Raw genomic sequence first — 24,190 nt, forward strand, 5'->3', positions numbered from 1 at the left:
ATTTTTGGGGGAAGTGCTTTCAGAAAACATATCAGAGTCAAAAAACAACCCCCAAAAAGGCAGCCTTCTTGTATGATTTAACTCTTGTGCACTTTCTCTCTTCAGCCACTATAATACCAAAGGGCACTTAGGTTTCTACAGACAATCATGAAATGGCAGCCTGTCACAGGGGATTACTAGTTGCTTGTATGTTCCTAGAATATCAGCAGGCCTGTGGAAATACTGGAAATTTTAGGACCAGCGAGCAAATCTCTGCCTGCTCAGTCAACCATTTCTATTGACTAGCTACAACACACGCCCAAGTAGTACTTGGGAAAGGAGTCAGGCTGCCTCTTGTAATAGCATTGTTTTGGAAGAAGAATTGGTTGAACTAAAGTTGAAATAAGAGTGGGTTGTTTTTTTTTTTTTAATTCCTTTACTTGCCTTTCCTTTGTATCCCTTTAGAAAAAAAAAATTAAAGCTAAACAAGAATTCACCTTCAGAGACCCCCAGCTTCCCTCATCATGTCTGCATCTTGCTCTTACTCTAAAGTAAAACCAACTCAGAGTGACTTTTTGTCATCCTCTGGGTACGATGAAAAAATATACTTTATTGCAATAGTATCGAGATGGCACAGCCATGATCAGGACCACAGTGGGCTAAGTACTGTTTGCCAAACAAATAGGAAACAAGACACCATTCCCCACAGGGCCTGCAGTATATATAGACAAAGTCAAAGGGGATGAAGCAGTATTATCTCAAGCTTACAGCTGGGGGACTCCACTCCAGAGGGATTATAGTAGCTTGCCCAAGGTCACACACAGAAAATCTGTGGCAGAGCTGTAAAGCGAAACAAGAGCTTCCCAGTCCCAGGCACAATATAATTTCTGAAACTGAATGCTTCAGCCCACGTCTGTACAGAAGGTTTCAGAAGGGCCTGAGCTCGCCTCTCAGAGACTGTGAGAACTGCATCAGCTACACGCATGCTGTGACGTGGACAGCTCTTTATAAGTATTATTGTGTCCTTCCTGTAAGAATGCATTTAAAGATGGCATGTTGTGTGTTTTATGATTCCCTATTGTGTGCTGTATGCCCAGAAAAGCTGCTTTTCAACGTGGCTTTGCGACTGTGCTGTTCGAGGCATGTCAGCATGTGCTGCTGCCCTCTCGTGTAGACCTTGTTGTAATTGCAGTGATCTGACAGAGTCAAAGGGGGCAATACTATCTGGTGCCCTGCATCTCGTGTAGCCTTTCACACCAACACACAGCTAACAGACATTGTTACCTTTCTCGTTTAGCTGTGTCAGTGTCTCATCCGTGCTGGTTTTGTTCATGAGACAAGCTACATGACAATGGAGAATCCAGGTCATAGTCTTGGTAACCATGATGCAGATCGGCTAGGTCAAGGTAACAGTTAAGACGTTACAGCAACAAAGCATAGTAAAAGGTCAGCCAGTGTTCTTGGGTTTCTCATCAGCTTTCCAGAAGGGCACTTCTACCTCATTGATCAAAGTTCACCTCAGGTTGATTCCGACTGCTAAAGTCAAATAATCTTTTCTCACACATAACATTTAATCAAAAGGAGGTTGGTACACCTGATAAAAAGGGTATATCGTTGCAGGTTGTGACAGGTATAAATTTATGAGAAGCTTCATGGGCAGCAACAAAGACATTCCAGTTATTCCCCATTTAAAGGCTGGCCTGCGTTTTATTTTAGCAACTGTCACTGCCTCTAAAGCTGGATGATACCCTTCACTTTCTATCACAAAGGTAGTGAAAGGGGTTGCAGGGCAAGTAATCAGGTTACAGCTGTTGGTGCACATCTACCCCTCCCTCCTTTTCTGTTTACCAGAAGCCTTCTTTTTTAAAATACCTAGTCAGCTAATTATTGGCAAAAGGTTTTTTGTTTGTTTTTAAGCAGACCTTTCATAAGCCCAGCTGGAACTGTTCTGAAGATTTTTCTTCAAACTTGTGTTCATTAAAAAGAAACTTTTATTCCATCCACCTTGATCCAGGATTGAATATTAGCAATTTTAGGTTGCATTTTCACACTAGACCTCCCAATTACTGTCTTCTTTTTTCCTGCTGCAGAGGGGTAAAGCAACACAAAGTGCATAGCTGAATCAACAAACACAAAATAGCACATATAAAAACATGCACAGAAGGGGGAAAACATAGCTGGAACTAGCATCAATTCATAGCCGGAACATAGCATCAATTCCATATTTTGCAGTAACAGCTTAAATGAAAGCATGCTATTGGGGAACAAGCCATTACGTATGCAACTAATAACGTGATTAAATGATGAGACGTGGGTGTGCGATATAGCTTATAACTGTTACAGGCCAAATACCATTCATCTGTGTGTTACTGTTCAGGAATCTGTCCCGTGGAGTAGACTTCACATTGTTTCCATAACTCTGCTTTTCCTTGGTATACCTGTGGCTTAGAGGACTGGAAACTGAAAGGTCAGACATGCTTAACTCATGTGGACCGAAGCAAAAACTAGAGACTGACACCCAACTGGCGACTCTTGCAGCTGAAGATCCCTTCTGCTGTAGCTGCCTTTCACCATTCAACCTCTGGATGACTAAACTAAACAGTTCACTTTGATGACACTCTCCCACTGCATAACAGGATGCGGAGATTCCTGCCACCCTTCCATAGCCAGGGATTCAGATCAGAAAAGCATCTCCATAAAATAAAAACAACCATAATTTAGTTTGCAAGAGAGGTGGACATCTCTTTTAGGCATGAGTCACTGTAGAGCTTATCACACGCACAGGAGAGTAACACCAGGGCTGTGTGTATGACAACAATGAAGTTTCTTGCCCCAGGGGACACGGACAGACCCACCAGAAGCAGCACATGGACACTGGCAGTGGCTGAGCCGATCAGACAAGTGGTGAGGGTGCTCAGTTAAGTTCATCACCTCCACTTGCATCAAGTTCCTCGCTGCACTACCACATTCTGAAGAGGCTCTTTTCAAGTCACCCACCTGGCAGTTGCTCACGCTTAACAAATTAAAGCCACCGCTTTGTGACCTGTCAGCACACAGAACAGGGAATGTGCTGCAAAGGAGGGGACACAGCGCACAGCATACCCACCTGGAAAAATCGAACAAATCAGACCAGCTGAGACTGCCTCCATCCAGTATTTCTGGAGAAAGTTAATGATGAAACAGTGGCTGACCTAGAAAATATTCACTCATTACCATTAGCTACAATACCAAAGGTAGCAAATACATCATTTTCAAGAAAGGCAATAACGGGGACTGTCACTTATTGTGTCCTACTTCAGACACTAGAGAACTTAGTTGAAACAATCATTAAAAATCGGGTTTATAAAGAAATACTACCTAGCTGAGAAGGGTGCGACAAGCAGAACCCAGAATGGCTTTTAAATGAAATGGACCATTGATCTGGTCTGGTTTTGCAACTCATTAGTGGTCCATTTACACTAAGCTAGTTAGTGCTGCAGCAGTCATGCACAAATATATCACTTTGTTTTATAAAGGCAAAGCAAAAGATCAGAACCATTAGCTATGCCACTGACTCTGCTGAGGGTGCTGGGAAACCTTTGGTTACCACAAAAAGCAGCCAGTTGACTTGGACAGATGCAGAAAAGGGCAGCTTTCAGGAACAGAGGTCCTCTACAACCTACGTGGTTCTTCCAATATGAATGCCACTCGCTAGGGTTTCAGCGAAGCTCATGGCATTGCCTTACTGTCTGTCCACAGTGCTACTACTGTTAGCTCATTTATCTTCACAGCAAATGAGATTAGGTTCCAGTTGGTTTAGGAAAAGACGGTTGTTGGGATATTAGACTACAGGCTGTATATGGATAGCTTAAATCATAATTCCCTGGCTGTGATGAGTTCCTTGCCTTGATCAACAAAAATAAACTCAAGGGATCTTCACAGGCTCTGGTGTCTTGAGCACAAGAATTAAGCCTGAACCCAGCCTTCAGTTCCTTGTTCAAAGCTTGATTTCTTCCTGCTGAAGCATGTGTGCACCTTTTTTTTTTTTTGTGTGTGTGTGTGTTTTTTTTCTTTTCTGTGAAGATTCTGTCTGTTCAATTCCTCTCCTTGATCACCTCCAAACAACCCCCTGCCTCTCTGCTTTAAAAGTTAAACTTCATCTGAGTTGCAGACCGATTCTATCATTTTGGGATGAACATTAACCTTAGTAATAGTTCCTCGTGAAAACAAGCTCCTCCATCTCTTCTAGTTCCCGGGCTGTATTTGTATTGAAAATATAGTATGTGCACACTTTCTGATGGAGGCCCCACACTGACCATCTGCATGTCCCTTGCCCCCAAGTAAATTGCCATCTGGGAGCATTCAGCACCCTAATGCTCAACATAAGGCCATTTCTGGAAGCATTTGAGCTCTGGACACAGAGAACATCACCTTCTTCTTTGATGAACAGAGTTCCAGTAGCCGTATGTGAGATGTCCGCGAGATGCATAGCGCAATTCCAGAAAACCATGAACTGTAAAGACCCAAAGTTTCAGAGGGGAATTTATTGTATGGGAGCATATTCAATATCTTTCGTCAACCGTTCATGAGAATAATCAAAAATAGAAGCTTTTTTAAATGACAAAATATAGTTACACATAGTACAGATTTTCATTCTGCATTGAAGCAGAGCAGTAATCAAATGCTCATTTATGTTTTCACAGTTAATTGGCATTGCTTCTCAATGTTAAAGCTTCAGGAACTCAAATCTTCCAGTTAGAGACCCGTTAGTAGTTTCACTGGGTGACCATATTTGTGAAGGTGAATGTTGTTCTCTGCATTTTGATACCCTCTACTAAATACAGTGGGCATACTTGAATCATCTCAGAACCCTCTGCCCATCTCAGAACTCTCTGAATTTTCAGAGGTAACTTCAGAGGTACCGGCTATGCTTGAAATGAGACATCTTTGCTGCAACAGAAAGGTTTTTCTATCAGAACACACTTTTAGGCCCAGTTCAGAAACACATCTATGGAATACTCAAGAATGTGGTCAAGCCATACTTGGTTGAAAGGGCCCCAAACTGATCCTTTACAACCACATCTACTTGCTCTGTCCCTCATAAGCACTGCACACTAGTACAATGCATTAGCCAGTATTTGGTCACACATGTAAGTTGCCTGCAAGATGGCAAAGGATTTGAACATTCTTCAGCACTCCATTTACTCAAGGCCTAAAAGCATTCACTGCATGCATGTATTTATGTATATACCACACACACATACCCTCAACCATTCCCACAACATTATTGCAACAATTCTTTGCTGGTATAACAATTTATATACCAAGTTTCACTTCTTTAGCTTTATATAAACATAGAAAATATGTCTGAAGAGAGCTAGAACAGCTTTCAACTAGTCACTATATTGGCATTGAAAGCTTTATTTTGAAAACTTTAAGCAGCAATACTGAATAAATAGACAGAATGATTGTTTTGTCATCTCCATACAACTGATGGCCTTCATCCAAAACATTAAAATACTGTAGCAAATAGAATAAACATGCATGTTTCAATGTTCTAAAAAAAAAAAAAGGTGTAATACAAAAGTAACACTTTAACACTTATTTTAATACAGTACAGACTATTAGAGACTATTTTCTGGAAGAAATATCTGAATACAGTTTTGTTATTTACATGGATCATTAAGGCCCAATTCACTCAAGTTAATGCACATCAGGAATTTATATGCTTCAAGATAACTCACTAAAAATGACAAGATCAATATTTTGCTCATACTCATATGATCCCAGTTCACTAAAATAATGCAATACTCTTCACGCTAAAAAGAAGGCAATTAGTGCCCCAAGAGGAGACTTATTTCACTAAACAATCTTTTCCCTCTTACCTCACAATGAAACCATGTTTGCATATTGCTAATGCTAGTGATAGGTCTCTTGCTGAAGAACTTCCTTCCAGCTTGCTAGGTTTTAGAAAAGCAAGTAATCTCAAAGCTAACACAGCATTTTCAGAAGCAATTCAGGCACTTGGGAACCTAAGTCCCCACTGAAAGGTAATGGGAGGAAGGTTCCTGGCTCACTTTTCAAAGTGGGACTTGCATTTCTCCATTGCTTGGGCATTTAGAATGTTTACCTCAGCCTTACCCTATGGGCTTGCCAAACAGTCACTCTCCCCCTTTTCCCCCAACAACATAGCATCACCAGCAAAAATAAACTGTATCCTCATGGATGAGAGAGGTAACACAGTTAATTATCATTAGTAATAAATTACAGGAGTTCTCCATATAAATTCCCTGTGCACTGGAAAATAGTGCTTGTGTATTCAACTATTTAAAGCAAACAAACAAAAAAACTATCATGCTGGCCAGTACATAATATGGCACTTGTTAGAATTAGCATGTGTAGCTTCCTTTTTGCTAATGCCCCATGAGGAGGTTTGAAACACTTCCGAAAATGAAATTTTCTATTTTTGTAAAGAAAGAGTGAGGTTCTGTAGTTGATCAGAAGCAAAACTTTTACCACCGTAATGTGAGGAAATTTTATAACTGTAATACATTGTTCAATTCACATTTAATGCAAGCGCATGCCACTTCTTTTTGGTTTATTTACAGAGAGGGTGCAAATGCTACAAACTTTAACCTGGGTGAAATTTAATAAGCAACAGAAGGGGGGGAGGGGGGGCGTGAATTTGTCACTTTCCCACAAATGGCAGGTTCGGATGCCTCTCCTTACCCACAACAACAGTGGTTGAAACTGTAAACGTTTTCTAGATCACCTTGACATATGCTAAAGCCCTGATAAGGACGGTCCACTCAATGATGCAGTGGTCACTCCTGAGCCAGTTCCAGGCTGGCTCTTCTGTCAAACGGCTGCTGCAATCAGCAGATACCTTTAAAAACAAACAAACAAACAAACAACCTTGAATGGGAAAATCCTTCCTAGGTTCTATTACGAAGCCATAACTCAAGCCCTCCAAAGCTGCTCCTCCCCTTCCTTTTAATCCTTTTCCTCTTCTCTCCACCCTAAAGAACAACCTGGCAGATGAAGAGCAGTTTTTATGATCCAAGAGTTCAATTTACTTCAAACTGGTATCTGTGGGAGATGGACCGGTCACTTACAGTATGACACAAGCACTAGCTGGGTAAGTATGCTAATCTGCCTTAAAATTGCTTCATCTCAGTACAAGGCTGAGATTGCAACAGGCTTTTCCTTGTGTCCCCCTGTGCCCCCATGCAGCATAATTTGGGCCAGACTTTGCAAGGTGCTGAGTGCCTCAGTTCTCTAATGTCAAGAGGAGGTGCTGAAGATGCAAGATATCCACTGGAGAGGGCCATTTTATTTCTGTAAATTGAACCCAGAATGTAAGGCATATATACTCAAGTACCTTGGACAGATATTGTCCCCAAACTATGTATATTTTACACTTTTTTAATATATATATATTTATATATATATACACATTCTCTTTTTAATACAAAGTTATGGGCACAGTAAACATGAGCACAGAATTGTGATAAACTAACAGTAAAATCTGTGAGCACTGCAAAGATCACTCGGGTAGGAACATCTTTTTCCAGTTACTCACAAGGAAAAAAAAAAGACCTGATAATTTAACCATTAAAAATTCAGAGTCCATTTGGAAAGGTCCTTTATATAATCACAGCCTTATCTGTTGCTGTTAGTCTAAACACAGCAGCATTTTTAGAATATATGATGCCATTAATAAGTGGAAAGGAAAAAATGCGTTAAACACTCAGGAGTCCTTCATCTACTATATCTTATAAAGCTTCCATTTGTCACTATGACTAGGACGTTCCTTTTTTCTGTTTTGTTTCTTTTTTTAAAAAAAAAGTTCCTTTTTTAAAGTTCCTTTTTTTTTTAAAAAAAAAAAAGGAAACTTAAATTAACATTTATCTGCACATCAGTAAATTGACACAAGAGGATGCTAGGAGTTATAAATTCTTCACCATTTTCTATGGCAAAAAGCTGTGAGTTTCCTACCAGTGGTAAAATCCTCACCTACGAAAGGCATCAGGAGTTTTGTCATTTTGCCACTCACTGAAGTCTGGGGTTACCCTTTGCACTTATGGGCTGGGGACCTAAGTATTAAATACTGCAGTGAACGTACTGTGAGTCCTGTCATGTCAAGGTGAACTCAAATGTGTGGATGATAGTTTGAGTTCCTACTAGAACAGCAATCCAAAATCAAAATGCAACTAGTTAAGGCCCACCCATTCTCTGACTCATCCACAAGGCTGTAGCCTCCTAATGTATGTCAAGTGTCCCACTGATGCCAGAAACTCTCTCTGGAAACTTGGTGTGCACACTATCAATCAATGTCAAGGCCTATAACCAACGTGCTACTTGGTAGTATCTTTCTTTCTGCACAGAAGCCATTTTGTCAAAATCTTTGCTTAGCTTTGATTGCATTATAGTGACATCAAGATGTAATATTATCACTGTTTTTTTGTTGTTGTTAAAATAAAAATTCCAGATTTCTGAATTTCCTTTTTGTAAGCTTTATGATTTATAACTGACTAAGTAGCAATACATCTTTCAAAGGGGCTAAAGCCTACCATTTATCACTGGGGACCTGGAATGAAATCCTGGCCCTACTCCAGTCAGTAGAAGCTCTGCTATTCACTTCACAGGACTCTGCCATATTTCTTCCCTCCACAAAACTTGAGTGAATTCTGGAAAGCTGGAAGAAGATGCTCATTTGTGTTGTTTTGTTTTCTCTCCTCCAACAGCAAGATTTATTGCAAAACAAGAACACTGTAATGGCTAGTGGTAAAAATAAAGTACAAAATCACACACAGTGAAAGCCTCCTACTCTCTTTTGGTGAGATAAATGAAGACAATTTCTTACTTGTTCTTTTCTCAAAAGGCATATACAATGTGGCAAAATATTTCAAATATACATTCTGTATAATAAAATATCATCTAACTAGTGCATCCTCAATCATATGCTGGAAATATTCTTACCAAGCCAAGGTTTAAATTCCACAAGTCTTTTGAACATTAGGTGCTTCATTCAAGGCAGACTCAACAGCAAGTAAATTCCACAGACTCACTTTTCAAGCCTTAAAAGGTAGCAATGGATGGAACAGGACACACGACCCACAACAAAAATTAATGAAGTCAGTGGTGAGAAACCATTTTAAAAGTTCAGCACTCAACTCTCTGCATTGCAAGTTGTTGTACTTGATCAAATGGTGGATGTTTGTACATGCAAGTTAAAGTCATCTTGTCAGACTGATGTACAACCATACATGATTATTCACAAGTTAAAAATAAAAAAATATAAAAGGTCAACATTCACACGTCCATTGATTAAATGGAATAAATTAAACCTCGAATCAGTTGCATACATGGTTTCCTTCACCCTCAGTCTTTTATTTATGCCTATACACGGAATAATACTTTCCCAAACACTTCTGAAGTAGCAAAAACAAATGAAGGTTTTTGCACTCTAGCTGTGTGACAGCAAGTTCATCACTGCCAATTACGAATTGAGACAGTTCCTGTCTCTTTAGCATCAGTGCACAGGGTATGGCTCCAAGTGGTGTGTTGGAGGAAGAAAAAAGTAATATGGTGGCTTAACAGAAAAAAGCTTCTTCCATTCATCATTGGCAGAATAAAACAAAAGTGTATCTTGTCCAGGGTACCTTGCTAGGTCCTCTCCAGAAGAGGTATATACTGTCATACATAAATGCCCTCCGGGTTAAAACCAGACGACAAGGGATTCTGCAGAATCCGAAGGTTACTGGGGAGCTGCCTCGATGAGCCAGGGCGCTTCAATGACCCAGACTGAAACGTTGGCTCTGCACAAGAAAGAGGGCAATTAGAAAAGTCATCATCAAAAGCAGCGTCCGTAGAACACCTGTTTTCTTCCTGCTTAGTGGTGCAGTTAGTGCAGTTTAGAAAAAAAATAATACCACACACACCAAAAAATTCAAATACCTGACTAGGAAGCGATGAGATCTGAGGTGCACACTTCCCACTCATTTCAAAATAGAGATATATCTACTCAATATAATTTGCCTCCCACAAGGAACACACACACACGCAATACATTTATGTAGCAATGTGCAGAAAGAGCTTGTACCTGTATGTAAACTCAATGCTTCCTGCCCACTTGAAAGAGAAACTTCATACTCTTCGAGTGCTGATGTTTAAGGCCTGGTTGTTTCATCTTCTCTTCCCACCTTCTCACCCTACCAATGCCTTTTGGTTTGAAAGCTTACAGCTAAAGGGAACGCTGAGACAAACAGGTCTCTGTAAGCAGACCACTAGATAAAGCACAACACAGCAGAGGCTGAGCCACAGCAAATAAGTTTCTGCTTGTGCCGGTTCTTGCATGCATTCAAAGTGCTCCCATGTTTCTGTGCAGGAAATTCTGAATTCAGCTGTGGGCATGTGCAGAATGCACTGATCTCACCGCGGGCAAAGTCAGTCTGCACGTGCCGTAACAGCCATCTGTGCAGGACTTCTGGGTGCCTGGCCGCCCAGCTGGGTTAGATCCTATTCCCATGCAGCTGCTGTCTGGGATTTCTTGAGATCCAGATGCATTCATTTTTCTACTCCGACGACATAACCCCCCAAAAGAGGAAGAAGCCAGACGACGAGCAATGTCAAACATGCAACCACACTACGTGCCAGCTTACATGCCTGCAGCCATGGTGGCCATATTTGAGAGATAATGGCCTAACACACTACAGATGGGACAGACATAGGCTTAGGCACAGTGGGAGAGAAGCTACCAACATACTGTGCTTTATAGCTTGCTAAACCCTTGAAATTAAGAGAAATATTTGACACCATTCTCCCTTAATATTTTGCTAGCTTCTTTGCTAACAAAGCATACACTTGATGTATGAGGACTAGCATTAATGCAGCAGGTACACGTGTTGTCATCCCCTTCTCCCTCCCACCAAAACCATTCTGAGCATTGCACCTCTCTCGAGCTCCACATGTGGGGCCTCCACCTCAATTGGGTCTGCAGGCAGCACCGTGACCTTCGTTCCTGTTTGCTGGATAAACTGTTGGAGATTGACCTGTCGCAGCTCCTTTGTCAGTTGCTCCAGTTCTTGTTCCCTGTCCTGCCAGGAAAGAGAAAATATCTGCTGAGCAGCAGCAAGAAAAAAGCAGCATTTCAAGACTGTTTGCAATTGGGCAACATGTTGTTTCTCCTTTCAATGAGAAAACTTGTGTGTTTTTTTTTAATTCAAATGCAAATGAAAGCATTGAAAGCTATTTTACTCTTGTAATTTAGAAAGCAAGTCAATGCTCGCTACTTCTTACTTGGGGTTACTAGTGATCTGTTTATATTGCTTTTTGAATGACTAGTGGATGTTTCGTATCACCTCAGAAAAGCAAATAAAAGTGTGAGCAAAAAAAAAAAGCAAGCTCTGCCAGAAGTGCCCATCACAACATGGACAGTTCATTTAGCTCTTCTGTTCCTAAAAAGAGAATACTTCCTTTCTGTTCTTGTCCTTTGCATTTTCTACACTGAGTGTAAATTCTGATGGACAAAACTGTCTTACTCTGCTAGTGTTTTGTACAGTGAGACCAAATCCTGGCTAGTTATCCAACCCTTCACAAGTACGAAGGATGATTATTTAGGTTCTTCTTCAATGCTTTGTCATTCTGGCACGATACGCAGCACCTACAGCTCCAACAGATTACGATAATCTTGGAGTAGGATTTTTCTTCCACCCCAGACACAACTTCATTAGCAGAAGGCTGCATGGGAATGCCTTCAACAACCAGGATGGGCTTTGCCTAACTGGCCACACAAGTGATGGGCTAGCTAGCCAGGCAGCACGTCCACAGGCATTTCCATTCAGTGAATACTGCTGCACTCCCATTTTGGTGACACAGGGAGGTTGGGTCATCCTTATTTTCCCTAATTATCTTGTGTAAGCAGCATTATATGTGAACTTACACAAGGACTGGGGGAGAATAGTGTTGTGGAAATAGTCCCAGGTAGTCCTTATTCACTTCAATCTTGCATTATGGTTGCAATTTAATTCAACAGTTAGTAAGAAAATTGACCAAAGTGATCTGATGTTTAAATTAGGACTTTGAAAGTGTCAATGGCTTTATCACTGATGCGTTTTTGCTTGACAGGTTCAATCAATGCAGATTTTGTGGTTCGTCCCAACTCTGAGCTACACTTGCTTCCATTCATTTGCTATAAGCTTTTGGAGGAACTGGACTGAGAAATGGGATCAGGCCATCTCCAAACTTTAGGATAATTTTACAGAAAAATTCTTCAATTTATTTTAGACCATGACATTCTACAACTGGGCACTTAGGAGACAAAAAAGTCTCACTTGTCTTTAATTACTACAAGGCTAATTCTGCAGTGCCACATTTTATGAGGTTGGAACAAAGTTGCCACTGAAGAGAATTCAGTTTAAAAAAATAATCACTGCAATACGCAGGGTAGCAGAACATGATAAATAATTTGTTCTTGACATTTCTCAACTCTCTCAGGAAATCAGCTAAAAAATGTTAAGTATTGCCTCAAATCCTGTTGGTTTAAGATGTGAATTTAGTATCTACTTGTGAAACCTTAGTGAGATCTTTTACTTTAAGTAGGATGGGGGTTTCTTGTTTTTTTGTTTGATTGGTGGGTTGGTTTTGCATTTAACATCTTTCGCTAGAAAAAAGGAGAGCATAATTCTGCATCTGATCCATAACTGAACATAGCCTCATATTTCGGAAAGCTATCTCTACTGGGGGGGAGGGGGGCTAAAGAAAAGGAATGACATAAGAGGTAAGACAAATCACCAGACATTTCTGAAAAGTCTACTAAAAATTACAGCTGTGTTCTCATCACTTTCAGTATAGTGAACCAACATTTTCTTTCCTTCCATATCGAAAGGTCTAAAAACCCCATCTCAACTTTTCTAGTTTCCTATCAATTAGTTCTTTCAGCGATAATATTATTTAACTTTCAGCACGCAAGAAGCTATTTCTCTATTCCTAGCTCCCAAAACTATGTAATACAGAGTTGAATTTATTCCATTCTGATCTTCCATATCAATGCACCTTTAAGTTTAGAACAAGCTTGAAACACCTGAACTTACCAGGAAGTGGTAGAAAGTGAAGAAGGAAGAAAGTGAAACCCTTGCCTACAAAAGGAATGAAACACGGAACATTTTGAACATAATCATAACCTCAGTGGGTGTTATTGAGGACTCAACAATTTCAGCTAGCAGAAATCTGTATGCATAATTTCTCTAGGCTAAATAAATATGTCTAAAACTGCTTACAGTTTTCATATATTTTGCTTTAGGTGAAATGATCACATTTTTCTCACTCATTTAGTAAAGACAACTTATACACACGTGGTTCTGGGTGCTCAGGAGTAAGGATGCAAAATCCCTTTACATATTTACAGTGGAATTATCTGACTGCAACTGCAGCCCTGTGGAATACAGTGATTGTGAATCCCATGAATACTGCCAGAATCACAACTCAAATGGATGTGTTGGTTCCTCAGTCTTATCTTACGTGGTACGTTAAAAGTCCAGGATTTAATCCCCAGAGTTACAATCTCTGCTTCACCTCTCTGCTAGCAGATGTATTTCCATTTATATTTATTCTTTCGTGCTCTATTAAATTCCAAGTGATATCATCAGCTTTTGAAAGGAAGCAGAGACTGGATTTTCTTGTGACACATGTGCTGCAACTACCTGATGTGGAGAGAAAATCCTTAACACTGGCAAGCTGGACAGGAAAAGGGAGATGCTGTTCTTTAAAACAATGTCCCTGTAAGATAGCAGCTGTTTTAACTCTACATCCATCTACTATCCAGATGCTGCTTTTGGACTGTACTTTTTAATTCATCATCTTTGGTAGTAGAAATATCCAATGACAATCAGAAGTTTAGCTTCAGAAAAGGCTACGGTGGCACCAGTTTCCCTGAAACTTAACAATATAATGCACTAATCTGCCAAGAGCTGGGGCCTAAATTCTCAAGTTATCTAACCCTAAATCAACAGGGGTTTGAAGACAAATGCTTTTAAAGGAGTTCGGCCAAGAGCACTATGGTCCTGTTCAGCAACCAGCAGTACAACCATCCCTTGGCTAGCACTGAATGTGCTATTGTTCATGCAGACGATATTTTTCTGAGCTGTGGAACAGCCCAGACTCATCAGTGTAACAGCGCTACACTGAGATAATGAGCACTCCCTCACAGCAGGGTGAAGGGGCCAGATGCATTGCCACGGATGCGGCTGTGTTGCCCTCAGCTACTTTGGCTGATATTAGCTCTGGTATTTTGCTATCACGCTCTACTGCATGGTGAAGATATGCTCTGAATGATTTCTCAGAGGTCACCGGGCAGCCAGTGAATGGCAGCAAGCTCGGGCTGTAACTGATGGGAAAGGAACCTAGCCTGCATGTAAATAAGGCGAGGCTGTGTGTGATAGGTAAAATTGAAATTGACTGTTCTTCAAAGCAATCTGAAATGCAATTTGAAAATGGGAGCAACTTTTTCTTCCTTTTACGTAAGTTCACCATGGAAAGTTTCTTAAGCGTTCTTTCGTCAGCTTGAAATCTGTGCTAGAAAAAATCATTATAATCAGGTTTTTGACTTTTGTTTAGCTATAGATTAAAAGGTCATTCTTACCTGTAACCGTTTGGTAGCTTGGCCCAGAGATCTTTCTACAGCTTTGATGCCGTTTTCCAACCGTAAACTTTGCTGGCCCTGAATATCAATTTCACCTTTCACCTTCTCAATCTTTTCTTTGACCTCTTCTTCATTCACTTGGGATTCTTGAACTTCCCGATGCAACTTCTCCGCTTCGAGGCCACTCTCCATATTATGGATCTGCGACACATAGTCCTTCACCTTGCTCTCGCATTCCAGGATCCTCTGCCTCATCTCCTGGAGCTGCTCCTTCAGTTGCTTCTCATTCTCTTGCTCAATCTGCAGCTCGTTTTCCCAGAACTCTTCCTCCTCAATCTCTACTTCGTTTCTTTTGATCTTCTGCTCTAGCTTGAGGATTTCTTCCTCCAGACTGGAGTTGTACTTCTGTTCCCAGTACCGGATCTCCACCTCATTGGACTCCAGCTGCTTCTCAATGCACTGCAGTTTCTCTGTCTGGAGGTGAATCAGTTTCTTCAGCTCTTCTGCTGTCGTTTTGCAGTTGTTGAGCACCTTCTGCTTGAACTCGGACTCTTTACTTTTACCGAAGATGTCCATTAGCCCCTTCGCCCCACCAGTGAAGGTCAAGGACTTCCTTTTCGGCTCCCTCCGCTTCATGGCTTTGTCATTTGGGGGCCGCAGCTTGGCCAGGGGTGGCAGGCTCTGCCGGTACAAAGTCCTCTCAGGGACGCGAGCCACGCTGTCCGAGGTGGGCCTCTCACTCAGGGAGGGCCCGGTGCGGCGCAGGATCAGCTGCACGTCGCTGGCGTACTGCCCCCACTTGTTGAGCGACACCACGGGGTTCTCGTGGGGCGCCAGGTGCCGCTCGGTGTCCCGCCACTTCTCGATCAGCGCGTAGCGCCCGGTGCGCCCTGAAGGGACAAGGACAAGGACAAGGACAGCCGTCACCGACCGCGCCGCCGCCAGGGGGCGCCGCCGCGCCGGGCAGGGCCCGCCGACGGCCCCATCGGCGGCTCCGGGTGGCCTTTCCCCGGCACGGCCCGCGGGGCGCCCCCACAGACCGACGGACAGACCGACGGACGGACCCACACCGCGGGGTCTCCGTCGTGAGGGCGAAAGCCCCGGCGTCGTGGGCAAACAGGTGCCGAAAAGCGACTGGTTTTAAAGCACGCGTTATCCCAGTGGATTTTGGAACACTTCTGCAGTTACTGTTAGCCTTAAAAACATCGTTTGCTATTTTAATGCCGTACATATATCCATTGCCACAACAGACCATCATTTAAATGGTAATTTACGTCAGCACATAAATGCTTGAAATGCCAGTCATTTGTGCAACTATGAGGGGAGTTGGAATAAATGTAATTATCCATCTGATGCGTTTTCTTTACTTTCTCCACCTGCCTAGCCAGTGCACTTTCCCTCAAGAAACAAAAACATCCCCAGTCTTGGGCTGGAAGTCTGCCTCCGGCCTCCAACCACAACACTTGCACAGACTCAAATTCGCAGGAGGCAAGCTCTGCTGCACCAATTAACACGTGGTGTAGCCCCCTAAAATCTGCTAGCATCAGACCAGCCTTAGAAAGAGCTCCCCAGGAGAATGGGTAGTTTGCTGGAAATGGTTCCTCTGATCTCACTTTCTCACAATTAGTTCATGATGAAGACAACAAAAATCAGCTTGACAGGCACAATCTAGAAAGCAGATTGCTTTGGCTGGTGGATCACACCAGCAATAGTTAGCTGGCCAAATAAGAGACCAAAGCATCCACATTCACTTCCAAGTCAGGAGTGAAAGCTCAAAGAAGATGCAAAGATTTAACTGATTGAAGTCAGCAAAACAGGGCAAGCAGCATGGTAACTGCATTCCACCTCCCCTAATGCCTTATAAATAAACAACTTCTTGAGGTAAGCACTGGGGAAAAATAAAAGTCTATCGATAAACATGCTACTGTGCTTAGCCCACATTTTCAGAAACAGATTTACAAGTTTATTGTCATGAAGTACTTCAAAACCAAGTTTATTATGCCAAGATACAAAGTCAGATTTTATTTATTTATTTGTTTGTTTCACCAACCCACAATATTGTTCATTGATCCATGAAAATTTATAGTTTGTAGTAAGCATCAGTGTTATTATAGGAAAAATAAACCTAGTGCTGTTTGCCACAGCGTACTAACAATAAAACCCCGAGGAAGAAAAATGAAGTAAAAGCGTGCTACAGATCCTAGGACAAAGGATGGATTTTCCACTCTATTTTGTTAATCTTAAAAGCTTTCAGCTTTCATCTTGTAATCATGGTAATGCTACTAATGTTCTTGTTGTGTCAGAAACAGCCAGGTTCAAAGAAGTCTTAAAATTGTAATTAGAGTACCACTAGGGGAGTGGTCAGCATGCAAGTTCTATTCACTTTGCTACTAAATGCACTGCTTAAAAGAAACATAATAGAGGCAAAATAGAAAAGGGGGGAAGGGAATAAAGGTAGCAATCTCAACCAAAAATGAAAAAGGGAATTAAGCAAAGTGCTTGCCAAGAACTATTTCCATCTTAGATCAGGATTCCAAATCAACATGCAGTCCTAAATAATGAACTCCATGCTCAAGAGCCACATAAAGGAAAGTATTTAGTAAAAGTCATATTTACACAGTTCAACAGCCACACCTGGAGTTCAGTACTAGTCTAAAACAAAGCTGTCCTCGTCTGAGATCATTACCTAGGTTTACTCTATTCAGGCTATTTATGACAGTTTTTAACAATACCTAGAAAACCACAACAATGATGTTTGCTTGCATTAGAGGGGATTAATTCACAAATTAAAGGGTGAGCTAGCTGATTCAAAACTAATGACAGAATATTTAAGAATACAGGTATCCTTATAACAAACTGCTATTTTTGAAGTGCTACCACTAACAAGGAGAAAGCAGGTTGCTTTGATTGTTGACAAAGAACAGTGCAATGCCTGTATGCTGCTTCTTGTCTTGTATGTTGTCCAAAAGCTTTCTGAAACAGAGACTTGTTTGTGTTTATGCAGCACCTGGCAGAAGAACTCAGCCCTTCCTTATTCACACAAACCTTATTTAAAAAACGAACTTGTTTGTTTTATTTATGTTATGTGCCTCACATAAGCAACATATGACATACATTAAACCATACAGTGTTTTTCCAAGCTATATATTCCATACATTTAATCTCGTGCAGATTTATGAAATATCTTCAGGTAAAGCTAGATAAGCAGTGAAGCAGACTATTCAAGAAGCTGACACAGCACAGCTTTAGTTATTGTACCAATGTTCACAATGGGTACATGCCTTGTTACTGGATCCCTTGCAACGTCTGAAAACAAACTTTTTTAGAATGTATACTATTAAAACACATTAGATTTTTTTTTTTGTTTTTTTTTTAATACTTTACCAAAATGTTGTACCGATGAGAATGGTAGAGAAAACAATCCAGTCAGCCCCAACCAAGCACCATCAGTGCTGTATTCTACGCTTTCCTCCTCAGAAAACAATGATTCAGGGACTGGAGAGAAGCACAGAGCCTCTACATCCCATTCACTGCCCAAATACTTCTCATTAATATTCTGTGCTGGTCTGCCGAACCTGACATGGACCACGTAACATTGCCATCTCAAAATAGTCATCAAGAATTCATATCTGCTTCGCAAAACAACGGATTACAAGCTATAACAGAAGTATGTATATATTTACATACATAAAGCACCCTGCATCTGCAGGAAGGGTCAGTGTCAAGGTTAACAGGTTAAGTTTATACCTAAAGCCACCTTAGCATGAAAACTTATCACAGGCTCTATTAATACAGGAATGTCTTCAAAACAATCTTTTATTTTAAAAGGGAGAAATAGATCAAAAAAGGAAATATGGACTCCAGAACTCTGACAGCCTGCACTGAGTCTGGGTACACTGTTTTGAACTCAGCTCTTTCTAATGCTATTGGGTATCACTTGATCGATAAGCCATTAAAGAGCTCGCTACAACCAGTATCCTGTACTAACCTCTGCTTCTCTGCACAGCCAGACACCACAGACTTCAATGCCCATGTCATGTGCCTGAATGAGGTAGTCTTAGTTTGAGATTGACCTAATTTGGTAATTTAAACACAGATTTCATTACAATGAACAGTGATTAAAATATTGAAACACAGGAACAACGTAATTGAGCATTTCTTTTTAGACTCTCAAGGGGCGGACTTCTTAATTACACTCTATGAATGTAGTAGGACACACAACTATTATTCACTTCAAGCTTCTCTATCTGCTTTAATATTTGCAGCTGAAAAAGAACACATGAACAACTATTTCTGCTGTCAAAAATCAAAACTAAATTCAAAGGAAACTAGTAGCAGCAATGTTTCTCATGCAACACTTTTGGAAGGACTCTAACTTGACAGGTCATCAATACTGCTTTTCAGTACAGGAATGAATCGTCCCTTCTCCCCTTCCCAAAGGGGCATGATCCTTTACATGCAAAGCATTTCAGGGACAGGCGCTCCACTGTTTGCATGCAGGTAGCACAATACACCATGTAAAAACAGAGCTCTTTGAATTACCCTTCTAGTCAGGCCACGAGTTTATTTCAAGCACAAAGACCCATCTTTTCTTTAAGTGTCTTATCTGCTTCATGACTAGGACCTACAGCACTGAGTCAGTACAGGCAGGTGAGGCTGTGCCCCGGTCTCACATTATTTCTGGGAAGGGTAGGGAGACGAGCACTCGTCCCCCATGGGGAGGGACCTCTCCTTCCCTATGGAATGGGCCTGAGTGGGCAAGAGCAGGCCTCCGTCACCAGAGGCCACACAGCCACGCTTCCAGCTTCCCCTCTTCTGACCAGAGCTCTGGGAGGCACTGATGAACACACCCTCACCCCAGCCTGGGCCTCCTTGGCTTCCCATGGGTAACCCATAGCCCCAGGCAGGATGCTGTCTTCCTGAACAAAGCAATAAAAAAAAAATCATACGTTGGGAAAATCTTGCAGGCACTCTTAACATATGAAACACTTAAGAGAAAATGCTCTGCCTTAACCAAAGGGACAACAACATTAACTCCTGAATCTTTAACGGCACTGATGGAAAAGTAATTGCTGGCAATTTTAATAAACCCAGTATGATTTGAGCTCAGTATCTGTGAAATATGAAGCTCACATTTCATGCACTATGTGATACTTAACATCCATAGCAAATTATTTTTTTAAATAATTCCAGCTACCTCAAAACTCATTAAGTACACAAGAATGATTAGAAGTATTAAAAAAAAAGTCTTTAAAACAGAGGTTACAGAGTTTGTGTTACTCAGGTTTCTTAACTCATGCCATATTTTGCATACGCATGTATCCATGCCATAGAAAACAAGGAAAATCAGACCAGGGGTCAAGTCCTAGTAAAACATGCCCACAGAAATATATAGGCTCAAATCTAATGACAGTGAGGCGGTCTGTTTGGTTCAGTAGGACTAGCTGTGCTCACAATGCATTTGTGTGCCTTAATCAGGCCTGAAGCCTTGGTTTATTACTGTTAACCTTTCTCTTACATGGGGTATACAAGAGTTGATTGCAATGTGACAAGACAAAGCACTTGAAGTCATCTCATCCATCTAGCTGCCCTTCATCTAAGCACCTCACAGTGATGCACTTATGTTAGACCGATTTCCTAAATACGCAAAGCAATGCAGAGCAGAGATGGGGAGGCAGTTTGGCCCAGGTTAGACAGCAAGATATAGCAAAGCAGATAAACCAGCCCAGGTCTCAGCTGCACGTGCCACTGCTGCACTAGACAGACCACATCAGCAAAGGTGGCAACAAATCACCCCACCCAACCACCCTGCCTTTCGGCACTGCTACTATAACTAGAAAACCATGAAGTTCACATGAGCACACTTTGGGACCACCACCACACCCAGCTCTCTTGTGCTTTCTATTATCTCTATCAACATTGCTACTTGAACTAGTAGGGAATGAAATGCTGGGGTGAAAAGTTACACAAGTTTTAAGTGATTCTCAGCAGTACACTACGTGATTAATCCAATGTTTGAAAACTTTAGTTTGTACACAACAAATACTGTTCCCTTTTTCTAACCCCCCTCAAACTCACTGCTATGATTCAATTCAACCTCAGATTTTTTTTACTCAAAGTCTTTGACAGCCAGCTCTGGCACTTGCTTTAGCAGAAATTATTTGGAGGAAGGGGTGAACATAAAAAGAGACAACACTGAAGTGGCGTGATTTTTCCAGATACAGCTCTGGCTGAGCCTTACAATACTGTAATGCATATTTAAAACAGCATGAATAAGTCTTTGCTTTATTTTCATAAATGCATCCAATTCGTCTTCAGGAAGAATACTCAACTACAACAACAACAACAAAAAAAAGTTGACAGCTGCATTTGCTTAATTTTGAAGAGAGACAGCTGTACTTCTTGTTCAGCGAGGCAAACCAAAATCCACTTTGGTTAGAAATTCAAGATTCACTTCTCTAGACTGCAATATTCATTTTCTAGGAACCAAACATGTCATTATGGGTACAGAAGACACAACACTCCAGTCTCCAGAAGGGAAGGAAATCACAAGAAATGCAGTAAAAATCTTCATGGGGCTAGAACTGGAAGACCACCACTTCTGAAGAAACAGGGCAAGTGTGTTTGTGGCTGCTCCATTCATCATCATATTCCTTTGAAAGAATATTTATTTTAAGATCTGAATGGAAAACAGCTAGGAAAAGCTTTTTTTTTTTTTAAATAAAACTTTTGATGTTAAACTACATCTGTCTACATTAACTTCCAACACAAGTAGCTCACAATCTTCAGGATACTGCCTGTTTCCCCTCCCCAATATTTCAATATTTTGAGAGGAGCCACCATGCCCACGCACATCAGGCTGTAAGTCTGTATACTGCTTTGTGAAGCACTGAGTGGATTCTCCAACCATCTCTTCACACATGCAGGTGAAAAAAATCAGTAACTTTTTCACATATCTTTTTCAGTTGACCAATTTAAGAGGAGAAATTAAAACAAGCAAGCAAAATTTATATGAAGCTGTTTTGGCACGATTTTCACTGAATGCACTGAAGAGCTAGTGGAAGCAGAAAAACAGGCAGAATTTGCTGTCAAATATACATTTTTAAAATAGACAGCGATGGATGTGATTTAAAAAAAAATCTCTCCTGACAAAAGTATTTTTAAAACAAGACCCACGGTTCTCCATTTAATCTGTGCACTGCGGTACATTCTTGCATTATGGTGAAGCCTTAGTTTTTGATGATGAAACAACATTTTCTTGTATTTAAGGTCAATTTTCATCTTCATAATTTGCAAGCAGCTTGAATTTAAAAAAAAATACTGTGTCCCTGAATAAAACTAATTAAAAGTAATATCAAGTATGCTTCAAGATACCAGTGGGAGGTGAATTCACTCTCTGGAAACTTGTAACCTGATAGTTTTGTGTCTTAATTGAACAAAATTCCAGAGACCCTCCCTCCAGCTAAGACATTTCTGGAGATTGTCTCTCTAAGTTTGACACAAAACATTATCCAAAATTATGTCTGATTACTATTATTCTCTTCCTCATTTTTTAAAATATATATGTGTTGTTGTTTTTTTTTGTTTGTTTGTTTGTTTTTTGTAATCAGCTTTGCTGGAATCACCGAAGGAGATAATTCTCTCTCTACCTCTTTTTTTTTTATTACAAAAATTAGGTTTATTTGAGATTTAGCCTTTAGCTTCAAGCATAATGGAAATTGAAAAACTAATTTGTACAGAAACTTGGAGTACAATCGCTTGCTATTCCTCAGTGATAAAGAGAAGGGCAAAAGGGGAAGAAGATCATCATGCAAGAAGAGGAAACAAATGATATCCATCAGGAGTACAGCCTCAAAGGAAAAGACATGCAGACATTTCCACTGAAAGAGCACTAGTGACAGAAACCAATTTGTAAGGAATGGGTCAAGGAGCATTATATAGGCAAGTTAAGTGACAGAACTCCTATTCAATGCCAAGGGATTAGGCTATACTTTGGCTACATGACAGAATCTTATACAAAAGTGTATAGCCTAGCATGACTTGCTGTTTTTGTTTGGTTAAGATGTAGGTTACTACTGACTTCCCATGATATAAGAGAAGAGCTGGAAAGGAAAGAGATGAAAACTTTTTATTTTTTGATCTTCCCCCACAGTGGGAGATCAGGAGACATGTATTTGATCAACTGGCAGAACAAAGCACGAAGGAAAAAAAACAAAACAAACCAACCAACCAACCAACAACAACAAAAAAACACTTCTTAACTGTGAGTTAAGAAGTGTGACCAGTGTGACCAAACCCTGACACAGGTTCCCCAGACAGGTTGTTGATTCTCCATCCTTGGCCATACTCAAAACCTGACTGATGATCTCCAGAGGTGTCCTTCTAGCACAACCCATTCCACTTATTTTTTTTTTAATTTTATTTTTCCTATTTTTTTTAATAAATTGTACAGCTTTATTTTTCTTATCTCTAGAACGGAGGCAGCTTTAGTTTGTCCATGAGAGACTTCATGAACTGCAGATGTCTTCAAAGGGTACTGACAAATATCTTTGGCTTGTGCATTCTTCAGCAGATGTAGCTGTAAAATAAGTTAATTTGCAGATATTCCTGCTGCTGTACTTCAACGCAAACAATATACCTATTGCAGTTCATATTGCAGGTTCAGTGAAGGTTGTACTGTTGGGAGGTCAGGGGTTGCATTGCTTAAGTCAAGAACTTAGCAATATATTGTAAGAAAAATAAAATAAAAAGAGCATCAGAATAACTTTGCAGACAGACTAACAGGCAGACAAAATAATACTGAGTCCTGCTAAATTATGCGACTGCTGAAGGAGCCAGACTGCAAAGCGGAAAATAAGATCAGAGCCAACCAAGGAGGAAGCCAACTTAGACTGGCTACTTTCCACCACCAAATGTCAGGTGGGAGCTAAAGGAATACATTTTAATAGCTTCCCATTCAAATTTGAGTGACAGTTACTCCTGGTAAACTGGTACATACAAGCCAAATCAAAGGAGCAGACATATGGTTGCTTTTTGATGAATGGCCTGATAGGAGGGTTGGGAAAACCCTATCTGCCAAAGACATGTAAGTGTAATTTATATGGGTGTTTAATATTGTCCAAGCAGCCCCACTGAGAAGCTGGAACACGGTTACTCTAGGTGTTTTCTAGAGAGGATATTTGCCTAAGAAAAGATTTTCCAAAGTTATATGACCTGGAATTATCTTAATTTGGCTCTGGTTGCAATTGAAATTTATTTCCACATGGAAACAGAGTTGCATGCCCCAAGTGAACTGGTGATGTGTTATAGAAAAGGAAGTCTGCTGAATTGACAAAAAGTGTGTGCGTTTCCAAGACTGACAGAGTCTTTTCAGAATTCAAGCCAATAACTGAAGGCAGGAAAAAAGAAGACAGAAAAGAAATCACATGGGAGAAGATAAGAGTATTGTCTAGAATTGGGAGCCTGACATTTTTGTTTTTGGGGCAAGAGGAAAAGGAAACAGGATGAAAAAGGATGAAAGAGATACTGTAAGTAAGGTAAAGAACAGAAAAGGCTACCACAAGCACTTTTTTCTTTTTCTTTCTTTTTTTT

The 24,190-nt window shown here is 40.7% G+C and overlaps 1 protein-coding gene across 7 annotated transcripts in view; it reads right to left on the reverse strand.

Moving 5' to 3' along the window:
* Positions 1–9,325: 9,325 nt before the first annotated feature.
* RASSF8 (Ras association domain family member 8) overlaps positions 9,326–24,190 on the reverse strand; it is an 88,115-nt gene continuing 73,250 nt past the window's right edge. For all 7 annotated transcript variants that reach the window (XM_035540831.2, XM_035540835.2, XM_035540833.2 and 4 more), the window contains 3 exons: positions 14,600–15,489; positions 10,913–11,057; positions 9,326–9,779 (listed from right to left, as the gene is read on the reverse strand). In XM_035540831.2, the coding sequence (XP_035396724.1) occupies positions 9,658–9,779; positions 10,913–11,057; positions 14,600–15,489 (1,157 nt within the window). In that variant the 3' untranslated portion in view covers positions 9,326–9,657. The remainder of the gene's footprint in view (positions 9,780–10,912; positions 11,058–14,599; positions 15,490–24,190) is intronic.

Source organism: Cygnus atratus, chromosome 1, assembly GCF_013377495.2.
Source record: "Cygnus atratus isolate AKBS03 ecotype Queensland, Australia chromosome 1, CAtr_DNAZoo_HiC_assembly, whole genome shotgun sequence".
NCBI lineage: Eukaryota > Metazoa > Chordata > Aves > Anseriformes > Anatidae > Cygnus > Cygnus atratus.